This window comes from Xenopus laevis, chromosome 8S (assembly GCF_017654675.1).
Source record: "Xenopus laevis strain J_2021 chromosome 8S, Xenopus_laevis_v10.1, whole genome shotgun sequence".
In the NCBI taxonomy this organism is placed as follows: Eukaryota; Metazoa; Chordata; class Amphibia; order Anura; family Pipidae; genus Xenopus; species Xenopus laevis.
In genome coordinates, this window is record NC_054386.1 from 101,918,572 (window position 1) to 101,928,743 (window position 10,172).

General features: G+C 47.3%; 1 protein-coding gene across 1 annotated transcript in view; it reads right to left on the minus strand.

The window, feature by feature from the left end:
* kcnn3.S (potassium calcium-activated channel subfamily N member 3 S homeolog) overlaps positions 1-6,199 on the minus strand; it is a 60,340-nt gene extending 54,141 nt beyond the window's left edge. Inside the window, exon 1 of the mRNA XM_018233560.2 lies at positions 5,235-6,199. Within this exon, the coding sequence (XP_018089049.1) occupies positions 5,235-5,981 (747 nt within the window). The 5' untranslated portion in view covers positions 5,982-6,199. The remainder of the gene's footprint in view (positions 1-5,234) is intronic.
* Between the last annotated feature and the right edge of the window lie 3,973 nt (positions 6,200-10,172).

The following is a 10,172-nucleotide window of genomic DNA, read 5'->3' on the forward strand; positions in this document are numbered from 1 at the left end:
AAATAAAACTCCCTCCTCTTTTCCACTCTGTTTGCTGCAGGGTCAGTCCCAGGGGATACAAATTGTAATACTCATTTAAATACAAACAGAATCTCTGTCCTTAACACTCCCCTTGAACCCCAAACTGGAAAGCAGGGGGTGTATCCGGGTACAGTCATACTCAGTACCACTCTGTGCTGCAGGGGGCTGTATTGGGGTACAGTAATGCTGAGCAAAATTCAGCTGAATTTGGGTATGTAAAGGGGTGCAGTAATCTCAGTGCAGGTTTATGATATTGTTGGGGTACAATTAGTGGTGGTTATGTAAGTGGGTGCAGTAATCTCAGTGTTGGTTTATGATATTGTTGGGGTACAGTAAGTGGTGGTTATGTAAGTGGGTGCAATAATACTCAGCGTCAGTTTATGATATTGTTGGGGTACAGTTAGTGGTGGGTATGTAAGTGGGTGCAGTAATGCTCAGCTGATTAGTGGGTGGGACTCCTGAGCCGGCCTATGGGCATCACTCCAGCAGACACAACACTCACCAGATTAACTCATTAGTCACAAAACTGGAGGTTATTTTTTCTGAGCTAAAAAACTCGATAGAATGGGAAATATTGATTTTCTTTCTAAAGAAGATAAATAGATTTACATACCCAGCGCCTCTTCCCTGCCCCTCCCACATTGCTTTGTAACCTGCATCTGCCTGTCCTTCCCTTCACCCCCATTCTCTACCCCAATTTAACAAAGAGGTGGCTCGAGTAGCCATATGCTTAGGGAAGCGCCTCCCAGCCGAGGAGGTAATTGTGTGATAATAATAATAAACCAAGTGGTTTATCTTGTGGCACCGTAATTGTTTGTACCCATACAGGGGCTTGAGATGGGCATCAGTCAATTGTATCTCTCGTGCCACAAAATGTTATTTAACCCCGTCATTGTTTGTATCTGGATGTATTAAAGGTACAGTGTAATTTTATTTTCACCATCTGTGTAGCTGCTGGCAGTTTCAGTGCTGACAGATAGAAGCCGGCCTTTAGCAGAACAATTGCCTAACCATGAAAGTGACAGTCATTGTGCCAAAGCCATAGATAGGGGCATAAAGGGTTAAATCAGTGGTTTTGCTGAAGGCCGGCTAACTAGGCAAGTGCCAGTCAAGCAGAGGAGATAAGTGCTGCTCTCGCAGGGTTAATGATCTGGAGGGTGGCTACTATCAGTCACAGCGACCCATACAGACTGCCTGGCTTTGCCACCCATTAATGGGGTTGTTCACCTTTAAATGAACTCTTAGTATGATATTCTGTTTATTATTTGTGGTTTTTGACTTATTTAGCTTTATATTCAGCAGCTCTCCAGTTTGCAGTTTCAGCTGTCCGGTTGCTAGGGTCCCAATTCCCCTAGCAACCATGCACTGATTAGAATAAAAGACTGGAATATGAATAGGAGAGGCCTGAATAGAAAGACGAGGAATAAAAAAGTAGCAATAACAATAAAACTATAGCCTTCCAGAGCATTTGTTTTTTAGTCAGTGACCCCCATTTGAAGGTTGGAATGGGTAACGAGAGGGCAAATAATTAAAAAGCTATACAAAATAAATAATGAAGACCAATTGAAGAGTTGCTTAGAAGTAGCCAGTCTGTAACGTACTGAAAGCTAACTTAAAGGTGAACCGCCCCTTTAAGTGGCAGAGTCAGAAAGAAATAGACACAGAAGGTGAATTGAGAAGGTTCCTTTAATAAATATTTGAATATAAAGATAAACACAAGATAAAACTGCAGCTGCAGATCTCCCAACTGTCCCTTTTTCGGAGGGACAGTCCCTCTTTTGACAGCTCAACCCGCAGTCCCTCGTTTGTACTGGAAAGTCCCTATTTTCTCTGCACTGAACAGCCAGAAAAAGAAACAAAGTTTCTCACTTAATTGGCTTTTAGCAGAGAGCCCAGAACAGCCACAGCTGCAAATAAGATACTTTTGTAACAATTCTGAGACACAAAAAAACAGTTTAGATAAGGAGAATTACCTGGCATATTTTTTAAAATGAACATGGTAATTAGGGGGTGTGGCCACAGAAAGGGCGTGGCCAAAAAATTTGCTGTGCTACATGCGAAAAAAAAATGTTGTCCCTCTTTTTACTTCCAAAATGTTGGGAGGTATGCAGCTAATCCCACGGCACGTGGCAGGGTTTTATTTTGCTGTGATATATAATATATAGGCACCTCATGTATCACTTGCCTCAATCCCTATTAGAGTTAAATTAACCCCTGTCTCCTAGGAAAGCCCCAGAGCCAAAACATAATGCGTCTCCTCGTCCCCCTCTCCTCCCCTGAGACTATTTCACTTGATTGTGACAGTCTGAAATCAGTCACCCGGCATCTGCAGAACCTCTTGCTTCTACTTTATGTCTAAAAAAACAGGACCACAACTAGACAGGACTAGTTGTGGTCTGCAATCCAGGGGCACTGCAATACAGGGGCACTAGGACCCTGATGTCTAGCAGCCGGAATAGAGGCCACTGATGTGAGAGAAACTCATTGAGATATATAGAGAATTAACTGAGTGACTGCTTCTCACAAACGAGTATGGCCCGGGGCATCGTCATGTCCTCAAACTGATGGGCTGAAACTCAACACAGGGAAGTAGATACAGGGAACAGACTCCCAGCAGGGGTGGTGGGACTAATACAGTAAAGGAATCTGAGAGAGAGTGAAAGGGGGATAGATACAGGGAACAGACTCCCAGCAGGGGTGGTAGGACTAATACAGTAAAGGAATAGGAGGGAGAGTGAAAGGGGAGTAGATACAGGGAACAGACTCCCAGCAGGGTTGTTAGGACTAATACAGTAAAGGAATAGGAGGGAGAGTGAAAGGGGGATAGATACAGGGAACAGACTCCCAGCAGGGGTGGTAGGACTAATACAGTAAAGGAATAGGAGGGAGAGTGAAAGGGGGATAGATACAGGGAACAGACTCCCAGCAGGGTTGGTAGGACTAATACAGTAAAGGAATAGGAGGGAGAGTGAAAGGGGGATAGATACAGGGAACAGACTCCCAGCAGGGGTGGTAGGACTAATACAGTAAAGGAATAGGAGGGAGAGTGAAAGGGGGATAGATACAGGGAACAGACTCCCAGCAGGGTTGGTAGGACTAATACAGTAAAGGAATAGGAGGGAGAGTGAAAGGGGGGTAGATACAGGGAACAGACTCCCAGCAGGGGTGGTAGGACTAATATAGTAAAGGAATAGGAGGGAGAGTGAAAGGGGGATAGATATGAACAGACTCCCAGCAGGGGTGGTAGGACTAATACAGTAAAGGAATAGGAGGGAGAGTGGAAGGGGGGTAGATACAGGGAACAGACTCCCAGCAGGGGTGGTAGGACTAATACAGTAAAGGAATAGGAGGGAGAGTGAAAGGGGGATAGATACAGGGAACAGACTCCCAGCAGGGGTGGTAGGACTAATACAGTAAAGGAATAGGAGGGAGAGTGAAAGGGGGATAGATATGAACAGACTCCCAGCAGGGGTGGTAGGACTAATACAGTAAAGGAATAGGAGGGAGAGTGGAAGGGGGGTAGATACAGGGAACAGACTCCCAGCAGGGGTGGTAGGACTAATACAGTAAAGGAATAGGAGGGAGAGTGAAAGGGGGATAGATACAGGGAACAGACTCCCAGCAGGGGTGGTAGGACTAATACAGTAAAGGAATAGGAGGGAGAGTGAAAGGGGGATAGATATGAACAGACTCCCAGCAGAGGTGGTAGGACTAATACAGTAAAGGAATAGGAGGGAGAGTGAAAGGGGGATAGATAGAGGGAACAGACTCCCAGCAGGGGTGGTAGGACTAATACAGTAAAGGAATAGGAGGGAGAGTGAAAGGGGGATAGATACAGGGAACAGACTCCCAGCAGGGGTGGTAGGACTAATACAGTAAAGGAATAGGAGGGAGAGTGAAAGGGGGATAGATACAGGGAACAGACTCCCAGCAGGGGTGGTAGGACTAATACAGTAAAGGAATAGGAGGGAGAGTGAAAGGGGGGTAGATACAGGCCATTGGAATTACCACCCCATACCCTAGGTACATACTGACTACCCCAGATTGGGGCCCTGCTCTATGGTATAGTGTAATTAATGTGTAGTAGGTGCAACGTTTCGCTTACCAGTGAACTATCCCCAGTATCAGTGTGTGAGGCCTATAACACGGGGGTCTATGGCTGAAGTGAGTGTTGAATCCACCCGTCGCTATGAGCCCCCCATTCCCCTTAAATCTCAGTGGGAAGAAGTGACGGGTGAATAGGGGGGAATTCACTGCTGTTCCCTCCTGAGTCCAGTGCCTGGAGGCCTATTCACTAGTGGCTGGAGCTGACAGTCAATATACAGTGAATGGCTTTAGGGTGGAGTTCCTGCAGTTCTGGCTCTTTTCTTGGACACTTCACATTAAGGATTTTGCCCCCCCCCCCCAGCAGAAGCTGCTGCTCAGCCGTAACCCGACAGTGAATGGCTAATCAGCCCCCGGTTGCTCAGTAAGCAGCTCGGCCAGTGAAACATGTATCTATATATCTTTGTGCGAAACGCGTTGGGGGGGGGTCTGACTGCTGAAACGCAAACAGAAAAAGCTGCATTTGTTAAACCCAAAATCTGTGCCTTGGGTTTTGTGCGGCTCTTCAGTGCGAGGAACATCTCAGAATGAGCTGATTGTTCATCCAAACTGCCTGTCTGACATGCGGCACTGGAACTGACAGTCGGGGAAACTGAGAGACGGAACATTTGTGCTGCCTCTCTGGTGCTTTATAATAAAACTAGAATATAGAGAGAATAGCCCCCCCCCCATACTAAGGCATTGCCTGCGCTACTCAGTATTACTGTATATTGCTGCTTCAAAGCTGAGTGCCTGCAAGTGCCTCTATCTGTGTGATCCCCTGTAACAAGCACTTCCCACATTCCCTGCCTCGCTCACACCTGTAGCCATTTTTCTTCCACAATCCTCAAGGCAGAAAGCCTCCTTCTTCCTACACACACACACAGTGATCTGATTGCATGCAATCTGTGACAGAGACCAGAGGCAGACACAGGCTTCAACCCTGAAGAGATATTGGAAGCTCCATGGAACGTGTGTGGGAATTTAACTCAGCAGGTGAGAGAGGAAATAAGAAGGAAACGACATTTGCAGCTGTTAAAACTACAATTCCCAGCAGCCTGTCTGAAAGGGGGAGGAGCCATTTCCCCCCACCCAAGATACCCCCCAAAGTAACATACGCCGTACCCTACCTTTTCGTATAAACCCCATGAGAGTTCAGTCTCAATAACCATAACCACAATTCCAAACATGCCAAAAATGAGAGCGTAGTCACTGAGCCGTTTCCTCTTCTCGAAAAGCGCCCGCCGGCGTCCCAACTTGTATCCGATGTTCTGGTTTTTTCTCTTGTTGCCTTTGGGGTGGTTATTGGTGCTGTTGCTGCCTGAGAGTTGGTGATTGGGGTGGTGCAAGGTCTGGTTGGAGAGGTGCTCGTCCTTGGAAGAGATCACTATCTCCGGGGGGATGGTGGAGTTGAAGAGCTGAAGAGGTTGGCTTTCAGGCTCGGACTCAATCAGGTTCCTTCTGGAGGCACTTAGTCGGCTGAGGGGTTTCATGACCCCGCTGGTGTATCTACAAGAGCTCATGGCTATTTCGGTGAAGGGGTTGCTGTCTCTCCTGTGGACCAGAGGACTGGCTTGTCTGTGCTTGTATCCTGCCCCACTTGTAGACGCCGAACTTGGAGAGTGTCCAACCAAGTGGTCATTTAAATTGAGCTGACTGCCCTGCCTGGAGGAAGGGCGGAGAGCGCTGGAGTTTTTGGAAGGAGGTGCCCTGCAAGCAGCTGGAGAGCAGTGCAACAGGCTGGGCTGGTAAGTCTGACTCTGCAGCTGGCTCAGCGGATGCTGCTGGTGGTCCTCCCCAGTAAGTGGGCAATGGCACCTGGGGTGCTCTTCCATGTCCCCAACCCCAGAATCATGGAAGTGACCGGATGTGTCCATCCTTTGGCTTTCGTGGGCTACCTTCAGCCCCCCAATTCTGGCTCCTGGAATGGATCGCTTCCTACGGGGTAAAAACGGGCTGCGGGGTTGTCTCCTCCCTCCCCCCAGGATGAGCCGAATGGATCCCTCGGTGGTAAGTGATCCTTCAGTTCCCCCACATTGAGCTCCTCAGGATCATTGTGCCAGGGGGCTTGGAGCTGTACTCTCTGTCTCTCTGTCTCTTCTTCCTTCTCTCCTGTTCCCTAGCCAAGCCCACCAGTTGGCTGCTACCTCTCATTGGTTTGCCTGTTAACTGTCACATGCAACAGCCCTTCCCTGCAACTGTCATGTTAACCTCTCTGGGGCTGCAGAGGTAAGTACTGCATGTGCCCGGCACACAGGTAACCTGCTTGGTAGCCATTCAGCACAGGCACATTCGTGTATGAATGAGATTAGCAGAGATTGTCATATACTGAATCATTTGTTGCACACGCAGAAGCCTTTGTAATTTATTCTCCTTTATTTCTGAAGCAGCAGCGCCCTACAGTGATTGTTACATTCTTCCCTTCCTCTCCCACTGACTCTTTCATTTCCTAATTCCCATAGGCACAAGGGAAGCCTTCATCCAGAGCCTGCGCCTGCCAGGGTTTATATGGAAGGAACCCAAATAATGCTGTGCCCACTATTTATAGGGTTGCTAAGCTCAGTGCCCCTAACAACCAGACAGGACTGATTAGACCCATCAATAATTACATGGAGCCTTATAAATAGTAATGGGCCAATTTATTCGCCAGGCGATGATTCGCATCGAATTTCCGCATTTCCCCACCCGCGAATTGTTTCGTGAAACTGCTGCAAAAAATTCAAAAAAGTCGCTGGTGTAGAAATGAATAATTTTGACGCCAATTGACTTTCATGCATTCGGACGAAAAAGTCGCACGTGTAAAAACTGTCGAGCGCATAAAAAGTGTCGCGCGTCAAACTCATTTTGACGCCCATTGACTTCAGATTTTTGGTAGAAGCAAAAACGGGACGGTTTCGCCCATCGCTACTCGTTAATACTCTAGTTTGTTGTTTCTGGAAACCATAGAGAATCGAACATTTCACCAGGAAACAGAACAGGAAGTAAAAGTATTATCAGTATCTCGGGGTTAAAGATTTCCTGCACAAATGAGAATAATCGAATATTTCTGTTGCGCTGGGGGAGTTAATGTTGTAAAAGCTGAACTGACACTTATTCTGTGTCGCGTGGGGAATATGAGGAGGACTTGGGGGGGTTATTGATCTGGAAGAAAAATGATGATGGAAGGGATTTTAATGAATGTTATTCAACGTGGGGTCTTATTTCTATTATTTATTATTTATACTTACATTTACTTTATTTAAAATTATTTATCTATTATTCTAGTATTTATTCTTTATTAATGTCACCTAATTACCCCCCCACATACACACACACAAACGGGGGCCTCATTTTTGCTCAATTACCTGTCATATTATAGGGATGCGCCAAATCCACTATTTTGGATTTGGCCGAATCCTTCGCGAAAGATTCGGCCAAATACCGAACCGAAACCGAATCCTAATTTGCATATGTAAATTGGGGGGTGGGAAGGGGAAAACATTTTTTACTTTGTTGTTTTGTGACAAAGAGTCACGTGATTTCCCTCCCCGCCCCTAATTTGTATATGCAAATTAGGATTCAGATTTGGTTCGGCTGGGCTGAATCCCAAACTGAATCCTGGATTCAGTTCATCCCTATCATATTTACTTAAATGATTCCAGGGGACATCGTAGGCTTAGATAGTGCTCCCCCCATTAGGATTGGAAAAGCTCTTATTGGGGGGGGCAAGGGCACCCTGAAATAACTACATATGACATTGGCCTAAAGGAAAGTTCTGATTGGGGGGGGGGAGCAATCAGTCAGCTGTTCCCTATTCCCTTTCTGTAACATTAAATAAAAGTGACACTAGTTAACCCCCCGTGGGGAGATGTCACCCCCTGAGACCTGGAAATGAGCATTCCCTGAAGGTGCCATTAAGGTTTCCTCTCTGATTACAGACCCCCCCTCCCCAAATTCACACAGATGGGAATAGAAAGTTTACATGGATGGTCCTCGGTAGCGACGCAAGAAGGGGTTGCCATGGACACAGCTTCCCCCCCCCGCTCTTTCTAAATGTTCTTTCTTTGCTTTTGCTGAGATGTTATTAGAAGGGGAGGGGGCTCTCACGTTTATATCCATCAGCTGCAAAAGGTGGTCCCAGAGCAGCAGAGACTATACTGAGGGGCCCCCCAGTACCTACACATTGGAGAAGGCAACTGATTGGCCTCTCATCAGCCGTAGGCCTCTCAGTGTCAGACTTCTGTGCTGTTATATACGTGTGTCAGCTGGCTGATGTTGGGGGGTTTGGGAGTTGTAGTTTCCAGTTCTGACAGGCCTCTAAATCTTGTTAAATGATAGCAGAAGGCAACCTTTGATTCAAACACTTCCAACATGTCACCTGAAGTAAGGGTTGCTGGGAATTGTAGTTTAACCCCATAAACAGAAGAGACTCAATAGTCTCCTCAGCCCATTGGCCTGAATTCCCTGCCATCAGTGTGTCTCACGTCCCATTGGCCGGCCCACTGTCACCAACTAGGTTCAGCTCTGTAAAGTGCCATTACCTATAGGATAGTCCTAAATGTCATTTTAATGGCCCCAGGTTCCAGTTTATTCTTTAGGGAGTTATAAAGGCAACGGAGTGATGCACTATAGGTGGCCATACACAAGCAGGTTTCAGCTGCCGATATGGGCCCTTCAGGTGAATTCTGCAGCTTATCCACCTGTGTATGGGGCCCTCATATGTGACAGTTAGGATCTGATCATTGGCCTAAGGGCTAAACAATAGCAAAGTAGGTATATCACTGAAAGATCCACTTGTTTGGTGAACTCGCAAAACTTGCAGATCTTATTATGTATCAACAGCTTAAGGGCAACGTCAGGAAAGAATAGTATGGGAAGGAGGGATGAAAGGAAAGGAGAGGATATGAGAGACAGAAGGAGAGAAGGCAAAGGGGGTTGGGGAGTAGAGAGACAAATGGGGGAGAGGAGAAATATAGAAGGGGAGAGAAGAGGGAGGATGAGGAAGAGTAAGGCCAAACAGTTGGGGGAGAAAAGGAAAGGGGATGAGAGACAGAAGGAGAGAAGGGAAAGGGGGTTAGGGAGAAGAGAGACAAATGGGGGAGAGGAGAAATATAGAAGGGGAGAGAAGAGGGAGGATGGGGGGAGAGTAAGGCCAAACAGTTGGGGGAGAAAAGGAAAGGAGAGGGGATGAGAGACAGAAGGAGAGAAGGGAAAGGGGGTTAGGGAGTAGAGAGACCGATGGGGGAGAGGAGAAATATAGAAGGGGAGAGAAGAGGGAGGATGGGGGAGAGTAAGGCCAAACAGTTGGGGGAGAAAAGGAAAGGAGAGGGGATGAGAGACAGAAGGAGAGAAGGGAAAGGGGGTTAGGGAGTAGAGAGACAAATGGGGGAGAGGAGAAATATAGAAGGGGAGAGAAGAGGGAGGATGGGGGAGAGTAAGGCCAAACAGTTGGGGGAGAAAAGGAAAGGAGAGGGGATGAGAGACAGAAGGAGAGAAGGGAAAGGGGGTTAGGGAGTAGAGAGACCGATGGGGGAGAGGAGAAATATAGAAGGGGAGAGAAGAGGGAGGATGGGGGAGAGTAAGGCCAAACAGTTGGGGGAGAAAAGGAAAGGAGAGGGGATGAGAGACAGAAGGAGAGAAGGGAAAGGGGGTTAGGGAGTAGAGAGACAAATGGGGGAGAGGAGAAATATAGAAGGGGAGAGAAGAGGGAGGATGGGGGAGAGTAAGGCCAAACAGTTGGGGGAGAAAAGGAAAGGAGAGGGGATGAGAGACAGAAGGAGAGAAGGGAAAGGGGGTTAGGGAGTAGAGAGACAAATGGGGGAGAGGAGAAATATAGAAGGGGAGAGAAGAGGGAGGATGGGGGAGAGTAAGGCCAAACAGTTGGGGGGAGAATAGAAAAGGAGAGAGGATGAGAGAAGGAAAAAGGGGAGTTAGGGAGAGAAGGGAATGAAGGAAGATGAGAATGGATAGTGGGCACCGTGCCCAGATTTTGCAGGTGACACCCCAAAAGCTCCATTCTGAGTAGATCTCTGCCTGACAATCACCACCCTCCCCTCTCTCCCAGATCCCTATATGAGCTAAACCTGCTG